The sequence below is a fragment of the Portunus trituberculatus genome, chromosome 12, assembly GCF_017591435.1.
Source record: "Portunus trituberculatus isolate SZX2019 chromosome 12, ASM1759143v1, whole genome shotgun sequence".
Classification (NCBI taxonomy): domain Eukaryota; kingdom Metazoa; phylum Arthropoda; class Malacostraca; order Decapoda; family Portunidae; genus Portunus; species Portunus trituberculatus.
The window spans coordinates 13062720-13088186 of NC_059266.1; the positions used below are offsets into that span (position 1 = coordinate 13062720).

At 39.4% G+C, this 25467-nt stretch overlaps 2 protein-coding genes across 2 annotated transcripts in view; one reads left to right on the forward strand and one right to left on the reverse strand.

Annotated features, from left to right (window-relative positions):
* The window catches only part of LOC123502600 (cAMP-responsive element-binding protein-like 2), a 14714-nt gene extending 12277 nt beyond the window's left edge, over positions 1–2437 (reverse strand). The window contains exon 1 of the mRNA XM_045251763.1: positions 1439–2437. Within this exon, the coding sequence (XP_045107698.1) occupies positions 1439–1486 (48 nt within the window). The 5' untranslated portion in view covers positions 1487–2437. The remainder of the gene's footprint in view (positions 1–1438) is intronic.
* Positions 2438–2525: 88 nt separating this feature from the next.
* On the forward strand, positions 2526–25455 carry LOC123502599 (stromal cell-derived factor 2-like). Its single transcript, XM_045251759.1, has 5 exons — positions 2526–2669; positions 2788–2849; positions 10250–10383; positions 24014–24235; positions 24758–25455. The coding sequence occupies exons 1-5, from the start codon at positions 2618–2620 to the stop codon at positions 24930–24932; spliced, it is 645 nt and encodes a 214-aa protein (XP_045107694.1). The 5' UTR covers positions 2526–2617; the 3' UTR covers positions 24933–25455.
* Positions 25456–25467: the final 12 nt, after the last annotated feature.

Consider the following 25467-nt stretch of genomic DNA (forward strand, 5'->3'; position numbering starts at 1 on the left):
TAATGTCATATTCTTCTCTCAGGATTAGTTTCTCATTATTCACTTGATCCATTCTGTTAATCAATTTATAAACTTGTATCAGATCCCCTCTGTGTGTGTGTCTGTGTGTGTATGCATGCCTAAACAATATGAAATAATTTTCATTGTGATGTAAACAACTTTCTGCCATCTAATTGTGTGTATGCACACACCATACAAACACAGATACATAGGATTTTTATCTTTACACTTAAACTAAATGATGGTTATGTTTCTGGCTTACTTCCTATAAACTGTTCCCTGCTAAATAAAGAGATGCTATCACTTGAAAGGAGACAAACTTATTTCTTTCCACATCACCTGGAATTTGAAGCTAAGGTCTTTTGGATGTGAGATGAGAGTGCTAAAGATTACACTGCTACTCTATGAAAAATAATTAATAAATAATAACAAATAACAATAGCAATATCAACAATACTACTGTTACTAAGTATATTAATGGTAATGAAAACATTTTTTTTTTCAGGGCAGAATTGACAGGTTAGTACAAACACAAAAAAAAAAAAAAAATTAAAGTAAGTAAATGAATAAAAATAAGGTAACATTTTTTTCCTAATGTGTGAGAGAAGAAATTCTAACCACAAAGGAATTCCATTAATTCCTTTACTTCTGTTACAACTATCCTATTTAAAAGCACTGAGGAAATATGGAAATCATATTTCTTCAATCAATTAATCAATCAATCCTGAGGTGCATACGCTGGGGTCTGCCTGGAGAGGCGCCATAGGGTACTATGGCGCCACTCCAGGCAATCACACCTCGTGAATCTCCATGCAGGCTCCCTTCCCGTGCTAAGTAACTCCCAGCATATTCCTTTGTTTTTATAAAGACATTTAGAAAGTAATTATACCAATATTGGAGCACAACCTTTATTATGTGCATTATTTATAAAGATTCCTGACATTCTCTGGTCTATGGTATAACAATATTTCTCTACTTATATTCTAATTTGGGTACCCAGATGAAAATATTGGTGTAAATCACTGATAATTACTTCAATAAGTAGTAGCTGCATTGTAACCCATCACAACTTTTGAACTATTAGCAATAAAATCATTAAAGATTAATGATTGATATAAAACCTACAGATTTATGACTCCGTCAGTAAGAAAAAAAGAAACATATGAACAGCAGCAGAATGCATATTCCTTGTAGTGTAGGCCTACCAAGACAGCAGACAATGACAGGCCTGCACACCACACATTTCTTAAACGCCACCTTACTCACTGCCACACACTACCACCCATGCATGCCTCGCCACCTCAACACTGCGATAGGCTTTCGAAAAAGCTCGAAAGGACTAAAGCAAAAACAGGAAATGAAAATCGTATGTCTCGTTTTCTGTCACGAGAACAAAGATATGGTGGAGGTCTCAAGAGAAGTGTTCGTGGCTACTCACCTCCGTATCCAGGGCGGCCTCCTGTGCAGGGAAGTCGTCCACTTCCATGGCCACGCCCTTGCTCGCTGCCCTACGAAAAGTAAACTTTGCACATAATAATGAACAGGACGACCAACGTGTCTATGTTTACAAACACCCCAGTCACTCAAGGATTCTCGTGACGTCATGATTATATTGTAGCGTAGAGAGACACTTGATTGGCTAGTGTCAGTGTAAACGTCATTTCCGCTTAGTTTAGCCAATGGGAGGTCTGTATCCGCCTCTCTATGAAATCCTGCTCTAGAAGAGAAAGTTGATTTAAAAAGCAATTCACCGACTTCTTGTATATTGTCTCGTACCTATATTGTCATTTATTTTGGCTTCAGAAAGCAAATAATATATAATTAACTACTATTCACATGTCACAGGAATACCTGGGCTGAATTAAAACTAGAATTTCAATATTATTGGAATGATCAGCTGGTATTGCATCACCAGCAGGTCTTGCGAGAATTATCACCGCTGGCAACTGAGGTGCAGGATGGCGGAGGCATGACGACCACTGAGAACAAAACATTGATTTTCCTTGTAATGACGTCACATGAATATTCTTTTGTATGTAATATTCACTATGATATAAGATAAAATATTAAATTACACATTTTAGCTGAGAATAAAGTTAGCAATAACAAGTGAAACCACAATAGATACTAGGTAAATAATTGTATATTTACGGTCGCTTCTAGAAAAGCGACATTGCAAAACCTAGAATAATTACTAAACAAAAAATATGCATGAATTTTAAATGTCAAGATTATATGCAATATAATTTATGATAGTTATGTTCAAATAACATTTCTATCATGTGATCGCCAGATATAATTCCAAGTTTCTATTTATTGTGAATATATTTAGCCATAGAATTGAGGTGTGTTAATACTACTTATTTTTGCTGTGCTTACATAAAGTGTTTCGTTTACATACATTGATAGTGAGACATAGGTGTCCACCAATCAGGATGGCTGACGTGTGTTATGGTTGACGTCACCACGGCACAGAAGCGAAGGGAGGAAGTAAACACCACATCGGCGCCTGAAGGTGCCAGACCGTATTGCTTACCCTGAAGTACAGTGAGGGAGGACTCAGCCCATCGCCAGGAGAACAGCAGAGGGTGCCGAGGCGCCGCCAACACTGTACACAATGAAGCTGCAGGGATTATTGTGTCTATTCTCTTTAGTGGCATGTGTTTGTGGTGGGTACGAGCGGTGGTGCAGTCCCGCGATGTCTTCCAATGTTGGCACACACACTGTAAAGTAGTAGTATGGCAGTGTGAATGTGCTCATGGTAATTTGCTGTCTGTACTGTTTCAGGGCGAGGTTTGCAGCACGTGACGTGTGGTTCTGTAGTGAAGCTGTACAATACTTACTATAAGGTGAGCATGAGTTGTCGGGGTGAGGCCAAGTAGAGGTGGCAGTTCCAGACCAGACCGAATCAGTGGAAGTTTATTGAAGTTATGTAAAGAACCATTATCTCCTATTTTATGTAAATTGTTCCAACAGTCAATAGATAGTTGTAATATACCTGTAATTTGGAAAACAGCTGAAATAATCCCTGTTAACATAACATAACATAAATAATAGGATAACAAAGGACCACCAGGGCCCATCTAGGTTATCCTGCATCAGTCGCTCAGCGACCTCGTCATCATTACTTAAAGATACACTTACAAGTACATAATACATTATATACTAATTCTAAATATTTGGCCCATTAACAGGGCTAAGTCCTGCAGCGAATTCCTCTACAATCTGTGATCCCCATACATGGGGATCATGTCTTGTTTAACTATAGTAAATTTCTTATAAAAATATCATGCAGTGCTATACATAATTATAAATCTAATAAATTTAAGTGCTTATCTAATCTGTTTTTAAACATTGTCAAACTAGTGCTATTTACAACCCTCTCTGGCAATGCATTCCAGAAGTCTATCACCCTATGACTAAAGAAATATTTTCTTATATCTAACCTGCAGCCTTGCTTTCTAATCTTCCTGCCATGATTTCTAGTCCTACTTCCCTCCTCTAAGGTAAAGAAAGATCTCACATCTATGTAGTTTGTATCTGAGAACATTTTAAATAACTCTATCATATCCCCTCTTATACATCTCCTCTCAAATGAAAACATGTTTAATTCCTTTAATCTATCTTTATACTCCAGGCGCTTTAATGCTGGTATCATCCTAGTTGCTCTTCTCTGAACTGCTTCTAACATGTTGATATCCTGCCTATAATGGGGTGACCAGGCCTGTATGCAATACTCTAAATGGGGCTTAACATAGGAATTATATAAGCTATGCACCACTTCCTTAATTTTATAACTAACATTTCTATTTATAAACCCAGGATCCTATTTGCCCTATTTCTTGCTTCTAAACATTGCTTTGAAAATTTCATAGTCCTGTCTATCACTACTCCTAAATCCTTTCCTTCCTCTACTGCCTCTAGCCAACATCCCTCCATCTCATAGCTAAAGTTTGTGTTGTCTTTACCTAAATGCATAACCTGACACTTTTAGAATTAAACTCCATCTGCCACCTGTCTGCCCATGCTATCAGCCTGTCCAGGTCTCGTATTCTGTAATTGTCCTTTTCACCCTGTACTGCACATGCTATCTTAGTATCATCTGCAAACTTTGATACTTTGCTACTAATTCCTATATCTAAATCGTTAATGTACACCAAGAAAAGAAGAGGTCCTAGCACTGATCCTTGGGGTACCCCACTAACCACTTCCTTCCACTCAGACATTGCCCCATTTAATACTACTATCTGTTTCCTATCAGAAAGCCATTCACTAATCCAATCAATTAACCTACCCCCTATCCCATGTAGTCTCAATTTGTACACTAGCCTCCTATGCGGTATATGTGGTATCTTTTCAAACGCCTTGCTAAAATCTAGATATATAACATCTATGCTATTTCCATCATCTAACTCCTTGGTAATATATTCTAAGATATTGAACAAATTTGTAAGACAGGACCTCCCTGATCTAAAGCCATGTTGGGTATCTCTAATTAATCTATTATCATTTAAATGCTCCCAAATACTACCCTTAATGATTTTCTGTAGTATCTTACATACTAGACTAGTTAAACTGATCGGTCTATAATTATTCGCATCATCCTTCCTACCTTTTTTTTAAATATTGAAGAAACATTAGCTAACTTCCAGTCCTGAGGTATCTCAGCAAACCTAAGTGATCTTTCAAATATTAACTTAAGTGCTTCAGAAATACTGTCTACACCCTCCCTAAGTACTCTGGCATGTAGCTCATCAGGACCACTAGCTTTCCTATCGTCTAGTTCAAGAATAAATTTCCTAATAATTCCCGGTTTTATATCAATATTTTCTAAAGCTCTTAAACTACTCGTTGCACTGTTTGTAACAGGATTTCCTATTCTTTCCCTAGTAAATACTGAAGAAAATTGTTCATTCAATAATTCTACTATGTCTTCATTTTGATCCACTACTACACCATCTTTTCTGAGTGGTCCAATCCTATCCTTATTTCTTTTATCACTGACCTTGTAATAACTATATAATTTTTGGGATCTTTACTCCCAGCTCTAGCTAGTTTTATCTCTGCCTGCCTTTTACTTTTTTATAACCTTACTCAAATCATCTCTGACCTGTCTGTACCTAATCAAATCTACATCTTCCCACTTTTCTGCAACTCTCTATATGCCCTCTTCTTCTCTCTGATCTGTCTACCTATCTCATGAGTCCACCATAATGGCTTCCTGTTTCTCTGCCTTATATCTTTGTAAGGGATACACTGCATCACTATACCCTTTACTACAACCTTAAAAATATCCCACATCTCCTGTGCAGTTTTATTTCCAAAACTATCTTCCCAGTTTACCTCTCCTAATAACTGACGTAACCTACCATAATTGCCTTTCTGATAGTTTGGGACTCTAGTCTTATTCACTATATTATCCCTACTGGAATTAATGATAAATATAATTATATGATGGTCACTGTTTGCTAAAGGCTCTCCTACCTCAACTTCCTTTAAACAATGCTCAATATTTGTTAGTACTATGTCTAAAACCTTCCTCCCCCTAGTAGGTTTATCTACCATCTGCACTAAATAGTTATCCTGAAAACTTTCCATAAACTTATTTTCACTAGCATCTCCTACCATCCTCTCCCAGTTTACTGATTTAAGATTAAAATCCCCTAAGATAATTGTCTGACTAGTACACCCCCTATTTATCTCATCTACCATAAGGTTGTCTATAAAAAGCTCCTACTCTAATAAACTTACTTTTGTTTACTCTAACATCCAGCCATAAGGACTCTACTCTGTTATCTACCTTAATACCATTAACCTGACTGGAAATGAAGGATTTTTTTTTTACATAGATAACTACTCCACCTATCCTACCAATTCTCTGGTGTAAATACATAATGTATCCATCTACTTCATATTCTTTCCTATTTTCCCTAAACTTTTCCTCATTTACCCATGCCTCTGTGACACATACAACATCTAAGTCCTCCTCAACTATATAACTAGATAACTCGTCCTTCTTGTTCCTAAGACTCCTGGCATTTACATAAAAACATTTAAGTCCTGCTACCTTCCTAGATGCTGTCTCCTTATTTGGAATCCTAATCTTATTCTCTCCTATTTGCACCTGGAAATCTTTCCTAATCTTTTCACTATCTCTGTTTATCCTATCTAATTTATGTCTAACATCTTTCTTCTGGAATGCATTTGCTACCTCACCCCCTACACTCCATCCCAACTCCCCTCCAGACATCTATTCAGCACATCCACACCCTTCCTACTCAGATGCACACCATCCCTAGCATACAAATCCCTTCGCCCATAGAACCTATCCCATACATCCACAAAGCTGACACCCACATCCTTACACATCTCTTTTACCCGTTCATTCACACCAATGGCCCTAGACAACCACTCCCTGCTAACATACACACGAGGCAAGATTCCTGACACTACACATCTACCACTCTCCCTTATCTTGCCTAACATTTCCCGAAATCTTGCCACTAACTCCTCCGACCCACCTGCTCTGACATCGTTCCCACCTACGTGCAAAACTACTACACCCTCCCTCTCCATCCCCCCAACTCTCTTCTGCACCTCCTCACTCACTGCCTTCACACCTGCACCAGGCATACACATGTTCGTCCTCCTATCCCTGTCTTTCCCACAGAAAGTGCTATCTAAATACCTAACCTGAGAGTCACCCACCACACACACCTGAGGTGTGCTAGGCACAACCCTCCTCCTCCTCTCCTCTACCCCCTTCTCTCTCCTTTCACTCACCACAACCACCTCATTCACTCCACTCTCACTCTCCCCTCCAACAAACCGAACCTATTTTCACACTCAACAGGTTTAGTCCTATCCTCCTAACTGCCTCCGCTTTCCTTCCCTCGCAACCTGCCATCTCTGCCCATCCTGACTACTATCTTTCCCAGTCTGGCTCGCCTGCTCCCTCTTCCCCACTCTGCTCTTCCCGACAGAGGGCCAAGCCACCCTGTCGCCCTCAGAAGGTCCAACCTTCGGCCTAACACTGATCTCCTGCCTAATTTTTTCCAATGCCTCTCCAAGCCTCTTAACCTCCTCCTTCAACTCAAAGATGAGAACTTCGTTCGCACTTTTCCCCTCACTTAGCTTTCTCCTTTCCTCTCGCAATTCTTGGTGCTCAAGAGAAAGAACTAAATTCTCGCTCTTGAGCCTACACACCATACACTCAGAAAAGTCAACGATCTTCCTGGCATGCCCACACATCTCACACAACAAACTCGCCCAATCCCACCTCAACACTCTCTTTCACGCACTCAATCACACTCTGATATACCTCAGGAGCTACCGCCATACTAATTTACAATCTGTTAACTCACAAGAACACTATACGTAGCTAACAAACAAATAAAAATACTTGGTGATGGCGGGGTGGGGGAACCGCTGTGGTGGGGGGCCTAAGTGAGGTCAACTAATTCTCTTTCAAGGTCAACTTGAGGGTTACAAGCCTAGTCTCCTCGCTCTACCAAAATACTTTTAACTCACAAACACTGATTCTAACCACTATTTCACTCTAATCTAACGCTTGCAGTACACACTTTCAATTCACTAACACTCAAAAGCACCACACACAGACACCAAGCACAAACACCACTCGCTAACTATAAAAACAACAGCCAAAAACGGAGCGCACACACAACACGTCCACTCGCCACTGCAGCTACCAAAGAAATCTTTACCTACTTGTAATAATGATTACCGACCTATAGCTTTAACTTCTATTATTATGAAATGTTTTGAGAAAATTGTTAAAAACCTATTATGTCAACAGGTTAAGCAATATATTGATCCCTATCAATTTGCATATACTAGTAATCGATGTGTTGAGGATGCTGCCCTGTTCTTAACAGATTATGCCCTAAAATTTCTAGATAAACCTAACAAGCCCAGAACAAAACATTTTGTCAAGATACTTTTCGTGGACTTTTTGAGTGCATTTAACACCATCCAGTCTCACATAATGATGAAGAAATTGATTAACATGAACGTAAACTCAAAAATTGTTTTAAGGATTAACAAATTTTTAACAAATAGACCACAATATGTTAAAAGTTTCGATACAAAATCAGAAGTCATAACCATAAACACAGGAGCTCCTCAAGGATGTGTGTTATCATTTATTTTATTTACACTGTACACTAGCGATTGTCGCTGCCAGGCCACTAATTCTCTTTTTTTTTTAATATGCTGATGACACTGCCCTTGTGAGTTTGTGTGTAAATAATGACAGTAGTTACAGGGAAGAAGTACAGCGTTTTAATACTTGGTGTAGTGAGCATTATCTAGAGCTTAATGTTATGAAAACTAAAGAAATAGTAGTAGACTATAGTACATCACCAGTCACTCAGTCACCCCTGTACATAAATGGAGAGTTAGTTGAATCAGTCACAGAGTATAAGTATCTTGGTACAATTATTGATAACAAGTTCTGTTTTAATCAAAACGCAGAAGCATTATATAAAAAATTAAACTCTAGGATGTAGTATATGCGGAAGCTGAGCAAACTTAGAATTGACACCAGAACTGTTAACTTATTTTATTCTGCAATTATACAGTCTGTTTTGTCATTCTCAATTACATGTTGGAATGGTAGTTGTAGTATAGAGGTGAAGGGAAAACTTACTAGGATAATTTGAAACTGTAAAATTGGGAGTAGAGAACAGCTCAAATTTAGCTGATATAAGAAAAGTTCACTCCGTAGATGTGAAGTAATCACCAGTGACCCTTCACATCCTCTCAACAGCAGCTATCAGTTATTGCCATCAGGTAAAAGGTTAAGGTCAATGAACTGTAGGACTCCCAGATATTGTAAATCTTTTGTGCCAGACAGCATTAGATCACTGAACGAAAAATAGCTATTTTTTTTATATACCAATATGACTGTATGCGGGAGGCCATTAAGTGTACTGGGTATAGTATGTATGTATGTATGAGTGTTATGCATTGTACTGTTTGATTGTTCATGATACTTTTAGCTGGAGACACAAATTTTTTTTTATGTATTATATACATGAACAGTAAAGTATTATCTATCTATCTATCTATCTATTTGTAAGGATGAGGTGAATCAGATGTGGCTATTCCAAGGTGTGTTATTTGATATAGTGAAAGTGTTAATATTCAATGCTTAACCATCTTGCCTGTTACTTGTGTTTCTTGTTGATCTGGTCCCACTTCCACCAAAGTGCTCTGCAGGACTTGCATTTTTATACATTAATTTTTAATATTGTTCATGCTTTACATGTCATGTTGATCCTGTTTCTGTGTCTGACAGTCAGAAAAAACAGGAAGATTTTAGCTCTTTCTTGGATTTTGAGAGTTCCTTAGTTTGTCTGACGCAAAGACGGTTAGTTTCCAGAATTGTTCATTCTCAGTAGCACATAAGATGACTTCATGTTGTGTTAGTATACTTGCATTTATGAAGCTCTTTTTCCAGTGCAAGCCTTTTATTGGCTTATAGTGATACTGTGGAAAACTCAGAATTGTGTCGGAGATATATATCTGAACATGCACAGGCTTTCACGATTGCCATATTAATGTATAATTATGTATGATTGCAGAATGGATGCATAAATAAGCATAGAATAATTAAGAAAGAATTATAAAGCTGTATGTATGTTTGTGGGAGAGGAAGAGAGAGAGGAGGGGGCAGATATGATAAGACTATTTAAGATTATCATATCTCAATACTATCATGGTGATAGATGCATTGGAGATGTATGGGTGTACAAACTATCTATGGACACATTATGGATGTATGAGGAAGTGTAGGAATAGAGTGTGTACAATAAAACACTCAAACTGATGCCACTGAGGGACAAACACCAGTGTGGTAATAGCATATAGTATTGACATAATCCCCCGCCTTTTTTTCGTTATTTTAAAAGAACTTTTAGTAAATTAAGCATTAGCTACTTGATTAGCCAGAAAATTCCAAAGTTTTGGATTTCAACTTTTGGATTTTACTGTATTATTCGTTGGACTTAAATATAAGAGAGAGCAAGTACAGGTCTCATTTGTAAACATATCTTGTAATATGTGAGCATATCTAAAAATCTAGGTGTTAATATCCAATTTGCTTTGTCACATGCTTGCATATATGGAACTTTGTTTTGCTTTGCTTATTACCACCAGTGACTTATTCTTGGTATGATCATGTGTACTGTTTGTCACCTTCCTAGGTATTGACAATTCTATTTGGCAGGTGCGGCTCCATTCACATGATGTCAAATACGGGTCAGGGTCAGGACAGCAGAGTGTCACAGGCACTCCGCAACAGGAAGATCATAACTCCAACTGGCTTCTGAAGGGAACTGCCAAAAAGTCATGCAAACGAGGGTAAGATGTGCTGTATTGTTTGCAGGAATCGTTGATAACTTATTTATCCTCCTCCAAGTGGTGATGGGGATTCATAGGAGCAGTATCTTTGCATTGTAGAGACAACTTAGTTTTTGTGGATGAGTGACCACAGGCACCAGGTATTGCTCAGTGATAGATCAGTTGTGGAGAGCACTTAAATGTCCTGGTTTGAGTGGTCATCTTATCAGGTTCTCTTGGGGATTTGCATGTATGTCACTTTTATATTTTAATTTTATATAAATCATGAGCTAATTAAGTTTTGATACTTCCTCAAGTTTCAAATTTTCTGTATAAATTCTCTTTATTCATGGCTCAAGATCTATACTTATAATCTTTGGAACACCACCTCTCTTCCTCTAAACCTCATTTTCTTTTTTTCTCATCAAGATTTCCATAGCCAAGACTGCCGATGCAATGAACTACTAGCCTCTTGGTTATTCCCCCACATTTTTTCTGTTCTCATTCACATGCCAAAGCTGAGCGTTGCATGAGTACACAATGACATTATCAGCTCTCCTGTCCAAGCCTTTGAATCTGAAATTTTTAATATCTGGTTTTAATTTCAAAGCCACTTCCTCAGTAAATTTTTATTCACTGTGTATCTCTCCTCTAAGTTGTCCATCTTTGTAAAATTCTTTGATTGTTTAGTTTCCAAAGTGAAGTATATCCTATTTAATTTTGCTTTTGCTGAAATATCTATGTTAACCATCAGCTTTGGCTCTTATTGCCTTTGCTGACTATATTGGTGGATAAACTTTTTTATCCTATATAACTCATAGGAAACTTAACTTTTTGTTGGACTCCACACACTGATCACAGCCTTGCTTCCATGCTCATTCTGCAAAATTCACAAATTAATTGATAGTCTCTACCATGGCCATACTTTTCACACATTTTCTGTAAGCCTGAAGCTCATGAACCTTGGTTAAACTAGCTGTTTATGACAGAGAGGTGACTCATGAAAATGTATTTCAGTCTTCCATCCATCTTCTGTATGTGCTGATTTTCCTTGGAATGATTACTGTATATACTGGATTATAATACAACCCCATTTTTTTTAAGGAAAAGTTTAGTTTTGAGCTATTATTAATAGTAGAGGGTGCATCACTGTGGAGCCTCAGCATGAAGGGGTTGCATGGCAGTTGGTTCTCTTTGGTTGGTTACATTAGTATCATGGCAAAATTCACTACCACTGTTCCAGGTGTTTCTGAGCTCTGAAATGGCAGGAACTTTCATTTCTTTCTTTTCTTGATGACTGGTACTTATTACCAGTATCTATCAACGTTATGGTTTTTGTTAGCTTAATTGGCAACTGATTATTATTATGGCATGGCTGGGTGCGCCGACACTGTACACGTGATGTCATTCGTAAACATTCATTATTTGTAGAGAGAGAGAGAGAGAGAGAGTAGCTCACCTTGTCATGGAGCGTTCAGTAGTGTACCCAAGCACCACCCTTCTGGAAATCGAGATAATGGTATCACAGTTCTGTGAGGTCTTTTCTATATGGTTGTTGAGACATCTCTCAGAAAATAAGGTTTTTAAGTCCATAATAATGGTTTAGATTTTGGACTTTTTTGGCCAAAGGGCTGCTTTAGCCTATGTATTGGTGCAGTAGTATACTCATCTGCCAGTTCCTGAGAGGACAGCAAGCATGACTGATTGCAGCGGTAGCTGCGGTGGCGAGTGGACGTGTTGTGTGTGCACTCCGTTTGTGGATGTTGTTTTTATAGTTAGCGAGTGGTGTTTGTGCTTGGTGTCTGTGTGTGGTGCTTTTGAGTGTTAGTGAGGTGAAAGTGTGTACTGCAAGTGTTAGATTAGAGTGAAATAGTGGTTAGAATCAGTGTTTGTGAGTTAAAAGTATTTTGGTAGAGTGAGGAGACTAGGCTTGTAATCGTCAAGTTGACCTTGAAAGAGGATTAGTTGACCTCACTTAGGCCCCCCACCACCGCGGTTCCCCCAACCCGCCGTCACCAAGTATTTTTATTTGTTTGTTAGCTACGTATAGTGTTCTTGTGAGTTAACAGATTGTAAATTAGTATGGCGGTAGCTACTGAGGTATATCAGAGTGTGATTGAGTGCGTGAAAGAGAGTGTTGAGGTGGGATTGGGCGAGTTTGTTGTGTGTGAGATGTGTGGGCATGACAGGAAGGTCGTTGACATTTCTGAGTGTATGGTGTGTAGGCTCAAGAGCGAGAATTTAGTTCTTTCTCTTGAGCACCGAGAATTGCGAGAGGAAATGAGAAAGCTAAGTGAGGGGAAAAGTGCGAACGAAGTTCTCATCTTTGAGTTGAAGGAGGAGGTTAAGAGGCTTGGGGAGGCATTGGAAAAAATTTGGCAGGAGATCAGTGTTAAGCCGAAGGTTGGACCTTCTGAGGGCGACAGGGTGGCTTGGCCCTCTGTCGGGAAGAGCAGAGTGGGGAAGAGGGAGCAGGCGAGCCAGACTGGGAAAGATAGTAGTCAGGATGGGCAGAGATGGCAGGCTGCGAGGGGAAGGAAAGCGGAGGTAGTTAGGTAGGATAGGACTAAACCTGTTGAGTGTGAAAATAGGTTCGGTTTGTTGGAGGGGGAGAGTGAGAGTGGAGTGAATTATTAGGAAATTTATTCTTGAACTAGACAATAGGAAAGCTAGTGGTCCTGATGAGCTACATGCCAGAGTACTTAGGGAGGTGTAGACAGTATTTCTGAAGCAAATCAGGAGGAGGTAGTAGACACCTACCGAAACAATAACTTACTCCCAGTGAGATCTAATAGCACTAGTTCAGGAGGTGCTGTGAACCTTCCATTAAAGCTAGTTGTGATCTCGTTGAATGTTTCCCTTTGTGTCTCACAACTCAAGGGGGTAGTCACAGCCTACCCTCTAAAGACAGCTCTCTTTCTTCACACAAAACTACATGCACTTACCACACATACACCCTTCACTCCAAATAAAAATTTAAAAGAAAAATGGGACCCAAAATAAACAACGCCTCGGAGTCCCCCTCTGGGGAGGGGACCAAAAATGTCCCCAGGTCGGAGACCTCTCCTGTTGAAGACCACAAATGCCTTGACACCTCCCTCAACTTTTTCTACATTAACTTCTGCAACATTCGCGGTCTTAGATCTAATTTTCAATCTGTGGAACACCACCTCTCCTCTACTAAACCTCATCTTCTTTTCCTCACCGAAACACAGCTGTCTGAGGCAACAGACAGTAGCCCCTTCTCTGTTCCCTCCTACTTTCTCTATTCTCATTTTCATTCCAAAGCTGGATGTTACATCTATGTATGCAACAACTTAACTTGCTCTCGTTCCTACGCTCTTGAGTCTTCTGAATTTTCCACCATCTGGCTACGACTTAACAATCACTCTCAAACTAAATTCATCTGTGCTGTTTATCTCTCCCCTAACTCTTCTGACTATAGTAATTTCTTCGACTACTTAACTTCTAAAGTGGAGCACATTCTGTCCCTCTACCCTTTCGCTGAGATTTCCATGTTCACCACCAGCTTTGGCTTTCCTCTCCCTTCACTGACCACCCTAGTGAACTAGCCTTCAACTTTGATATCCTCCATGACCTAGAGCAACTGGTGCAGCACCCTACTCGTATTCCTGACCGTCTTGGAGACACGCCCAACATTCTTGATCTCTTCCTCACCTCTAACCCTTCTGCTTATGCTGTCACCCTTTCATCTCCGTTGGGCTCCTCCGATCACAATCTCATTTCTGTATCTTGTCCTATTTTTCCAATCTCTCCGCAGGATCCCCAAAGCGAAGGTGCCTCTGGCGTTTGCCTCTGCCAGTTGGGGGACCTGAGGAGGTATTATGCTGATTTTCCTGGAATGATTATTGCTTCCGTGTCAGAGACCCATCTCTTTGTGCTGAACGCATAACAGAGGTGTTAGTATCTGGCATGGAGGCGTACATTCCTCATTCTTTTCTCAACCTAAACCTTCTAAACCTTGGTTTAACTCAGCCTGTTCTCGTGCTATACATGATAGAGAGGTTGCCCACAAAAGGTACTTGAGCCTTCCATCTCCTGAATCTCATGCACTTTATATCTCTGCCCGGAATCATGCCAAGTCTGTTCTTCAACTTGCCAAACAGTCTTTCATAAATAGGAAATGTCAAAATCTTTCAAACTCAAACTCTCCTCGTGACTTCTGGCATCTAGCCAAAACATCTCAAATAACTTCACTTCTTCATCTTTCCTCCTTTATTTCATCCTGATGGCACCACTGCCATCTCTTCTGTCTCTAAAGCTGAACTCTTTTCTCAAACCTTTGCTCACAACTCCACCTTGGACGATTCTGGGTTTGTCCTCCTCTCCTCCTCCCTCTGACTATTTCATGTCTACAATCAAAATTCTTCGTAATGATGTTTTCCATGCCCTTGCTGGCCTAAACCCTTGGAAGGCTTATGGACCTGATGGGGTCCCTCCTATTGTCCTCAAAAACTGTGCTTCTGTGCTTGCACCTTGCCTGGCCAAACTCTTCCAACTTTGTCTATCGACTTCTACCTTTCCTTCCTGCTGGAAGTTCGCCTACATTCAGCCTGTTTCTAAAAAGGGTGACCGTTCTAACCCCTCAAACTACCATCCTATAGCTTTAATCTCTTGCTTGTCTAAAGTTTTTGAATCTATCCTGAATAGGAAGATTCTCAAACATCTGTCACTTCACAATCTTCTGTCTGATCGCCAGTATGGCTTCCGTCAAGGTCGCTCTACTGGTGATCTTCTGGCTTTCCTTACTGAGTCTTGGTCATCCTCTTTTAGAGATTTTGGTGAAACTTTTGCTGTTGCGTTAGACATATCAAAAGCTTTTGATAGAGTCTGGCATAAAGCTTTGATTTCAAAACTGCCCTCTTACGGCTTCTATCCTTCTCTCTGCAACTTTATCTCATGTTTCCTTTCCGACCGCTCTATTGCTGCTGTGGTAGACGGCTACTGTTCTTCTCCTAAACCTATTAATAGTGGTGTTCCTCAGGGTTCTGTCCTGTCACCCACTCTCTTTCTATTATTCATTAATGACCTTCTTAACCAAACTTCTTGCCCTATCCACTCCTACGCTGATGATACCACCCTACATCTTTCCACGTTCTTTCAGAGACGTCCAACCCTTCAGGAAATTAACAGATCACGCGGGGACGCCACGGAACGCCTGACTTCCGATCTTTCTAAAATTTCCGATTGGGGCAGAGAAAATCTAGTAGTTTTCAATGCCTCAAAAACTCAATTCCTCCATCTATCAACTCAACACAACCTTCCAGACAACTATCCCCTCTTCTTCAATGACACTCAACTGTCTTCCTCTTCCACAATGAATATCCTCGGTCTGTCCTTTACTCATAATCTTAACTGGAAACTTCACATCTCATCTCTTGGTAAAACAGCTTCTATGAAGTTAGGTGTTCTGAGGCATCTCCGCCAGTTTTTCTCGCCCCTCCAACTGCTTACTCTGTATAAGGGCCTTATCCGTCCCTGCATGGAGTACTCTTCACATGTTTGGGGGGGTTCCAGTCACACAGCTTTGCTTGATAGGGTGGAATTGAAAGCTCTTCGTCTCATCAACTCCCCTCCTCTAACTAACTGTCTTCACTCTCTTTCTCACCGCCGAAATGTTGCATCCCTTTCTATATTTTATCGCTATTTTCATGGTAACTGTTCTACTGATCTTGCTAACTGCATGCCTCCCCTCCTGCTGCCACGCCGCACAAGGCTTTCTTCTTCCTCTCATCCCTATTCTGTCCAACTCTCTAATGCAAGAGGTAACCAGTACACTCAATCATTCATCCCTTTCACTGGTAAACTCTGGAACTCCCTCCCTGCATCTGTATTTCCAAATTCCTACAACTTGTCTTCTTTTAAGAGGGAGGTATCGAGGCATTTGCTCCCTTAATTCTGGCTGACGGTTTTGGCACTTTTTGTACTCTTTGGAGAGCCAGCGCTAAAGTGGGCTTTTTTCTAACTTTCTTTTTTTTTGCCCTTGGCTGGCCCTCTTCCCTAAAAAAAAAAAAAAAAAAAAAAAAAAAAAAAAAAAAATAAAAATTGAAAGATCACTTAGGTTTGCAGAGATACCTCAGGACTGGAAGTTAGCTAATGTTACTCCAATATTTAAAAAAAGGTAGGAAGGATGATGCGAATAATTATAGACTGATCAGTTTAACTAGTATAGTATGTAAGATACTAGAGAAAATCATTAAGGGTAGTATTTGGGAGCATTTAAATGAGAATAGATTAATTAGAGATACCCAACATGGCTTTAGATCAGGGAGGTCCTGTCTTACAAATTTGCTCGATATCTTAGAATATATTGCCAAGGAGTTAGATGATGGAAATAGCATAGATGTTATATATCTAGATTTTAGCAAGGCGTTTGATAAGATATCGCATAGGAGGCTAGTGTACAAATTGAGACTACATGGGATAGGGGGTAGGTTAATTGATTGGATTAGTGAATGGCTTTCTGATAGGAAACAGATAGTAGTATTAAATGGGGCAATGTCTGAGTGGAAGGATCAGTGCTAGGACCTCTTCTTTTCTTGGTGTAGATAAACGATTTAGATATAGGAATTAATAGCAAAGTATCAAAATTTGCAGATGATACTAAGATAGCATGTGCAGTACAGGGTGAAAAGGACAATTACAGAATACAACGAGACCTGGACAGGCTGATAGCATGTGCAGACAAGTGGCAAATGGAGTTTAATTCTAAAAAGTGTCAGGTTATGCATTTAGGTAAAGACAACACAATTTAAGCTATGAGATGGAGGGATGTTGGCTAGAGTCAGTAGAGGAGGGAAAGGATTTAGGAGTAGTGATAGACAGGACTATGAAATTTTCAAAGCAATGTTTAGAAGCAAGAAATACGGCAAATAGGATCCTTGGTTTTATAAATAGAAATGTTAGTTATAAAAGTAAGGAAGTGGTGCGTAGCTTATATAATTCCTATATTAGGCCCCATTTAGAGTATTGCATACAGGCCTGGTCACCCCATTATAGGCAGGATATCAACATGTTAGAAGCAGTTCAGAGAAGAGCAACTAGGATGATACCCGCATTAAAGCATCTGGAGTATAGAGATAGATTAAAGGAATTAAACATGTTTTCATTTGAGAGGAGATGTATAAGAGGGGATATGATAGAGTTATTTAAAATGTTCTCAGATACAAACTACATAGATGTGAGATCTTTCTTTACCTTAGAGGAGGGAAGTAGGACTAGAAATCATGGCAGGAAGATTAGAAAGCAAGGCTGCAGGTTAGATATAAGAAAATATTTCTTTAGTCATAGGGTGGTAGACTTCTGGAATGCATTGCCAGAGAGGGTTGTAAATAGCACTAGTTTGACAATGTTTAAAAACAGATTAGATAAGCACTTAAATTTATTAGATTTATAATTATGTATAGCACTGCTTGATAGTTTTTATAAGAAATCTGGGATCCCCATGTATGGGGATCACAGATTGTAGAGGAATTCGCTGCAGGACTTAGCCCTGTTAATGGGCCAGATATTTAGAATTAGTATATAATGTATTGTGTAGTACTTGTAAGTGTATCTTTAAGTACTTATGACGAGGTCGCTGTGCGACTGATACAGGATAACCTAGATGGGCCCTGGTGGCCCTTTGTTATCCTATTATTTATGTTATGTTATATGTTATGTTATGTTACTTGTGTGCCAAACCAAGAGAGACAGCCTCGTCCCAAGTCTGTGTGGAGCGTGCTGTGATTACTCTTGCTCATGTCCCCAGCCTGTGTGAAGTTGTCCTGCCTCACTGCTCTCATTTACCTATCACTTGGTCTGTATTTTTAGGCAAATCAACAAATTTTTCTGTTGTTAGAGCAATAGCAACTATGTCATGTGATGATGTAGATGACAAGCCGTCCATAGGTGGTCATTTTACACCTACAGTCAACCCTCGGCTATCGCGACTTCAGCTATCGCGTTTTATTGCTATCACGCACCCATGAAAAGCTGCTAAAATTTCATTATCGCGACTTCAGATGCCCAGCCATGACGTCATGGGATATCTGAGCGCTCATAGGCCAAAACCGCCTTCCCGCCAAGATGAAACAGTCTCTGTATAGTAAATACAATGAGCTGATGTAATTTTTTTTTTTTATAACCTTGACATGTTTTAATTGGTACCAATGGATTATACAGTAATTGAAAAAAAGGTAAAAATGAGGGATATTAGGAGTAAAATTTGTGGTTGTGGCACCAATACAATTTTTACCATTAGTTGTTCAATTCGGCTATCGTGTTTTCGGCTATGGCGTGGCTAATTCGGCCCCAAATGGGTGCGATAGCCTAGGGTTAAGTGTATGTCATTTTATGGAAAAAAAGAATGAAATTCCTCTAGGCTCTGTCTGATGAAAAACCAGCCTCTCCATTTGCAGTAGGTGTTAGTGATGATAGCATTTTGTATCCTACTTATTTCCCTTATACTTCTAATACAACAGGGACTGACTCTGATATAGATGACTCAGTTGTAGTGTCAGAGGGTGAGGCCGAGAATAATGATAGTGATGATGTTTATGTAGCTGTGAATGATGGTGAGGTTATTTTTCGTTAATGGAGCCACGTTTTTTTCTTTAACATTGCAGAATAATTATGTGAAACTTTATTATTCTTATAATGATTTGTTGAGATTTACATTTTCTCTGGCAAAGGGCATTATTAAATGACAGATAATGGAATTTTTTCAGGTATTTACTGAACTATTTTCTTTAATTTCTAAATTGTATTTTTTTGTTATATTTTCTGTGCCAAAGGACTAGTGTTAAAATGTACAAACCATTAACTTTAAAAGGATACAAGAATTATTATCCTAGCTGTAATATGGAGATGGAATATTACACTATCGTGAATATAAACTTGTTCAGTAAACCCACAGTTATAGACTTGAAGTATTTATTCTGGATGTTTCGAAGGCCACTTGTGGTAGTTTTCGTAAAACGGGTAGCATGGAGACACCTGAGTCCATTATGAAAGTATATTTACAGTAGCATAATACGCAACAAGTGTAAACCGAGCGAAACGAGAGGCAGGAGGCGTAGCGTGTCAGCCTCAGGCGGCAGCGAGCGAGGACTGAGGGGAAGGACGTGATGTCAGACAGAAAGGGAGTATGGGAAAAACAAAGGACATGCTAACACACTGCCTTCATCTTCAGCAGTACAAAGCAGAATGAAAAAATACAAGCGAACCAAACCAAGAGAAGGGGGAGGGACAGAGGATGAGAGTAATGTGGCACAGTGTGATTGGCCAACCCCACCATGTTCCTTAGAGCGTTAGGAATCTGTAGATCCCAATACCTAGATAGTGAGAACTCAAATATTTGGTCAATCTTTTGAAGATTGAAGTATCCTGATTGGTTTGTAAAGAAAGGTTATCTTAAGGCTAGAAAGACGTATTTTGCTCCTATAGTCCGACTCAAATGTGAAAGCCGCTGAGGGGGGAGACCTAACGGGGATTCCCCGGCTGCGGCGTCGCCAAGCGTCGTAGCACATGTTTCGATCTCATTATTAACTTACATCTTAATGAACCGTCATAAAAGTGTATTCCTCTAAATTTCTACTAAAGATGTATAGAGAGCTTTGAATATTGTTTTAGTGTAATGAAGACAATGATTTTGTATAGATACCACAAAATGTAGCACCACTGCTCTCCAGCGTTGCTATTTTTCAAGGTTGGACTTGGGTGAGGTCAACCTCCCTGACCGCTGATAATCCCCAGGTCAAATCGAGTCACTCCTCCCCTCCCTGTCGCTCAGGATGGAAGGTGAATATCTCGTCCGCGATACTCGCCAACGCAACCTACATAGTCGAGAGAAATTAATTATTTACAGCATCAACAAGTTCTGCTTAGAGGATTCTTTTATTATCAATGTGGAGGACACTTCTGACGAAGAAGTGTCTGATTAAATAGCTGAGAGAGGATTATGCCTACAGGGTAAAACCTCTATAAAAAAAACGCACCTTAACTCTTACCTCATAGGTGGTGTGGAAAAAGAGTAAAATAAAACAACAAAAAAGATGCATGTCTACTTGTCTATTTTAGAAAGAGAGAGTGTGTGTGTGTGTGTGTGTGTGTGTGTGTGTGTGTGTGTGTGTGTGTGTGTGTGTGTGTGTGTGTGTATGCCGCATCACAGGAGAACCAATATGTAAACTGTTGAAAGACTCGCGCAAGCAGGATTACACACACACACACGTGCATGAGAGAACTATATAGTAATAAGAAACAGGAGGAAGTAGTAACAAGCCAGAGAGAGAGAGAGAGAGAGAGAGCGGGAGAGATGGGCATTTCTCCACACTTCAGTGTTAATCCTATAATTGGGGCTGCGACGTTTGGCGACGCCGCAGCCGGGGAATCCCTGATAGGTCTCCCTCCCTCAGCGGCTTTCATATTTGAGTCAGACTATAGTTCCCGCCCAGACAATACCAAACCGTATTTATGTCTCCCATATGTTAAAAGCCTTGAAAGTATTAAGTCTGTCAGGAGAGATCTTGATGTAAATATTGCTTTTAAGTACACATCCACTGTCAAATCTATCCTTGTTCATAATAATTTGAGTGTTAAAGCTGGAGGACGTGTATATAAAATTCCTTGTAAAGATTGCAACTTACTCTCTATAGGAGAAACAGGTAGATCCTCGGATGTGAGGTTAAAAGAACACAAGAGAAGTGTAAGGAATTGTCACACTAATAATGCCAATTTTATCCATGCTTTTGATAATGACCACTCAATTGATTGGGATTCCAGCCAAATGATATTCAAATGTAACAATTTAAAAAAACGTAAGATTTTAGAATCAGTTTGTATACAGAACCATAAGAATTATAATCTAAATGAAGGCATATTTAAGCTAGATCCATTAATGAGAGCACTGGGGATTAGTGATAAAGACAGGTCAGGTCCTGATAGGGTTTAAGTAGGGTGGAGCTCATTGGTGGGGTTGGCCAATCACACTGTGCCATGTTACTCTCATCCTCTGTCCCTCCCCCTACTCTTGGTTCAGTTTGCTTGTATTTTTCATTCTGCTTTGTACTACTGAAGATGAAGGCAGTGACCTTCGAAACGTGCAGAATAAATACTTAAAGTCTATAACTGTGGGGTTACTGACTAGCTGTAATAGTTTTGGAGAAACTCTTTTTTTTATACCTTGAAAACTTGAGAGCCATTTCCTGACAATTCACACCGGAGACGAGGCACACGACACATGAGAGTCGGGCTGACTTTGGTTGCTATGGATATGTTCACACCGGATGCGATGCTAGGCGAGACATTTGCTGTGGTGGAGGCTGTTTGACTTGACAGTTCTTGACATAGAGGAGGAGGAAGAAGAGTTATTAATGTTATCTTTAGCCTTGAATAATACGAGGAAAAGGGATTGGGTATATCAAGCAAATATGAAACGACTGGAATGTTGTGAATATCATCATCTTATCTAAGAGCTAGAAATGGGTGAGGAAAATTTGGATAGTATTTCAGACTGACTCCAGCTCAGTTCTCTGAAGTTCTATCTTTCGATGAAGAAGATATTGAAAAGCAAGGCACCAACTACAGGACATCCATCAGTTCATGGTGAAGAACAGTGAATGAGTGAGGGAGAGTTGAGGAGTCAGGTCAGTGCAGTCAAAAAAAGGTATGCATATGGAGATGAAAGCACAAAGGTGGAAAGGAAGGTGGCATCAGATTCACTTCCTCCGACTGTCAGTGGTGTCAACGTTGCTCCAGCTGCCACACCCATCTTTCTCTCTGGCTTTACAAAACCAATTTCATCCATTATACCATCATGTCTGTACCCTACTACACAAAGTGAAAAGAACATCAACAGGAGAAAAGAGGCAGCACATCAGGCATGTGTTTATGAAAGTAAAGAATTTTGTAACATATCTGCTGACAACACCAGTACTACCTCAGACCCCATTACTGTGACCACCAAGACGGGTAAATATCTTAGCAACATAGCTAGATCCTCCTTATTTCACATTACTAAGGAAAAGTCACACAGGATTTCCTCAAATGTATCTGGGAAGCAAAAGAAATAAAAAAAGTGGACAAGGGAGGAAGCATTTGAGGAAGGCAGCAAGCTCGATAGGAATTCCTGCCGCTGCAGCTACCACCATCCCTTGCCCTACCACTGTCCAACCCTCTACGGTGCCTTGCAATGCATTTATCTGGAGTGATGGCAGCGACTTTATTCCAGACATAAATCTGGATGCCGAGGAAATAGTTCTTTGTGAAGGCAATGCAAATGTTATTGTTTTGCCTATAGTGAACATTTGGTGTAGCAGACAATGCCAGAGACAGTGTTCATAATGAAGCATGTGACACAACAGGTAATTCATAATAATTTATGAAAGTTACTTTGTGTGCTCTACAAAGGTAAAAGTACTTGTGTCTTTTCATCTTTGTTTTCATGTAACCATGGCATTCCGATATAAATATTAGCTCTATGCTAAGCTTAGCAAGTAATGCTAACCACTGATTTCCAAAAATAAGTTGAGTTTAGGTCTCTTTTGGGGATGCTTTTCTCATAAACCATTTGAAAGTGATAACTATTTCTAAATCATGCAGTTGAAGTTTTTGTTATCAAAATTCAAAATCCTGTATTTCTTCTACCAGTAGTCATGTAGCCTTTATGATATAGTCAAACGACAGCTGAGACTATGTACTTTAAAGAGATACATCATTCATGTGCATGAGTTGAATAGCAGTGAAATTATAAGAGGTTGAAGTGAGGGAGGTATTTGTTTGAATATGCCCGCATGGAAGACGAGGCATAGCAAAACTAGCAAAACTAGCCTGTGCTTTAAGGATCAATGACACTCAACTGTACCTCTCTTCTACAATGAACATCTTCAGTCTGTCCTTTACTAAATCTAAACTGGAAACTGCATCTCATCTCTTGCTAAAACAGCTTCTATGAAGTTAGGTATTTTGAGGCATCTCCAGTTATCTTTACCTCACCCCCCCAACTGCCAACTCTACTGTCCATGTATGAAGTACTCTTTGCATGAATGGGGTGTTCCACTCATACAGTTTTATTATATATGGTGGACTCAAAAATTTTTGTTTACATCAATTGTTCTCTGACTGATTGTCTTCAGGCTCACTCTCACCACTGGAATGCCAACTGCTCTTCTGATCTTGCTAACTGCATACCTCCCCTCCTCCCACAACTTCACTGCACAACACTTTCTTCTTCCTCACACCCTAATTCTGTTTACCTCTAATAGAAGGATTAACCTGTACTCTCAATCATTCATACCCTTCTCTGGTGAACTCTGAAACTTACTACCTAGCTATTTCTATATTTCCAACTTTCTGTGGTTTGACTTCATTTAAGATGGAGGTTTCAAGACATTTATCCCATTCTTTTGGTTAACTCTCTCTTATCTGCAAGAGGGTAGCAACTAAGGCTTTTTTACATAAAGAAAAAAATGCCTGAAAATACATAGTTTTTTTGGTCAGAATCATGCAAATCTATTCTTCAGCTTCTCCAATACTCCATTAATAGAAAATCAAAAGCTTTCAACTATATCCTTGTGTCATCTAGCATCAAGCAAAAAATATCTTATTTATTTTTTAAACTTCCATTGACCTTCATTACAACTCAACCTTACAGGGATCCTATTGTATGTGGTCAGGCCATCCGCCTGGAGCACCTTGCAACACATAGAAACCTCCACTCACACCACTTCTCCTCTCCATTGTCTGACAAGCAAGAGATCTCAGCATTTGGGGAGGAAGGGGAAGGAGATTCTGGTGACGACTGGATGGTTATCTGTGATGGCGAGGCATGGGACCGTAACCAGGATGTTATGCTGAGACACGTTGACACAGACCAGTGAGTTGTCTTTGTTATTGAGTAGGTGGACCTTAGAACTTAGTTGTCCATCATTAATTGTATTTTTGACTTTATTTTCTGGAGGAAAGATGTCAAATAATTATTTATTTCAATCTTTCAACCATATTTTATGATTTGCATGTATGAAATTTTGTTCATCAAACTTTCTCTCCATTTAAGCTTTTATGGTTGTCACATTGGAATGACAAAGATGAGAAAAATATGAATGTGTTGCATTGATTATCACATAAAAGTGAAATGTAGAGGATTGGTAGATATACATAAAAAAATAAGGGCATAGATTCTCATGAGGATCCTGCAAAATTAAGGACTTGATAGACCAGTGGTTAACTCTTTTACTACCATGCGCCTGTAGGGATTTTTCTTTCCTTTATACCTCCTCTTTCCCCCAATCAATGAATACAGTTCCCTACCAGATTTTAAAGAAAAAGAAAAAGATATTTCAAATTTTTTTCAGATCTATATGGATAATTTTGCTCAAAGTTCACATTACTTTCACAGGTATTTGGGGGTAACTGGCCAACAGTATGGCCGACCCATTCATGGCCAGAATGAGGTGGTGGGGCTGTCTCGGCCAGGTGTTCAGGCCAAATGGCAGACGATGGAAGGTGTGTTCATCAACCCTTCAGATGTCTCTGAAGACAACAGAATATTCCATGACCCTTCAGAGTTCTGATGCTAAATCCTACATAGCTCAACCAGTGTGTTTGTGTTTTTGTGAGTGAGAGTACTACTGATTCTGATGATTTACAAAAAATAATTTATTTAATGAGTGGAACGACACTGCTTTTGAAATATGATGAATGTTTCAGTTTGACTGTTACATGTGAAAGCAGTGTAGATTTACTTATTTATGAATGAAAGAAAACATTTTATACCTGGCATCTATGATGCTCATTTGAAGCCAAATGGTGGTGATAAAGATTCCACAAATCAGGTGATTTGTCAATACATGTTCACTGTATCTCTGTCCCTTTTCTTCTCATGTTGAAACATCATTATTTGCTGTCATTCAATGCTGTTTGTTTCCTATAAAATACCACTGATGTTTCCATATGCACAACAGAAGTCAGATCATCCACATCATATACCATGTTACATTGTTGCACTATCATACCTCTGTATGACTTGTTGAGCAGGTTTGGGAGGGGAGCTGTGAAAGAAACTCAAGAGGGAACATGAAAGAACAAGAAACATGTCAAGATTGTTTT

Coding starts and splice junctions, on each gene's coding strand:
- LOC123502599 (XM_045251759.1), top strand. CDS start 2,618: ATGAAGCTGCAGGGATTATTGTGTCTATTCTCTTTAGTGGCATGTGTT. Junction 2,850..10,249: donor TGTACAATACTTACTATAAG/GTGAGCATGAGT, acceptor TCTATTTGGCAG/GTGCGGCTCCATTCACATGA. Junction 10,384..24,013: donor AAAAAGTCATGCAAACGAGG/GTAAGATGTGCT, acceptor TCAACCTTACAG/GGATCCTATTGTATGTGGTC.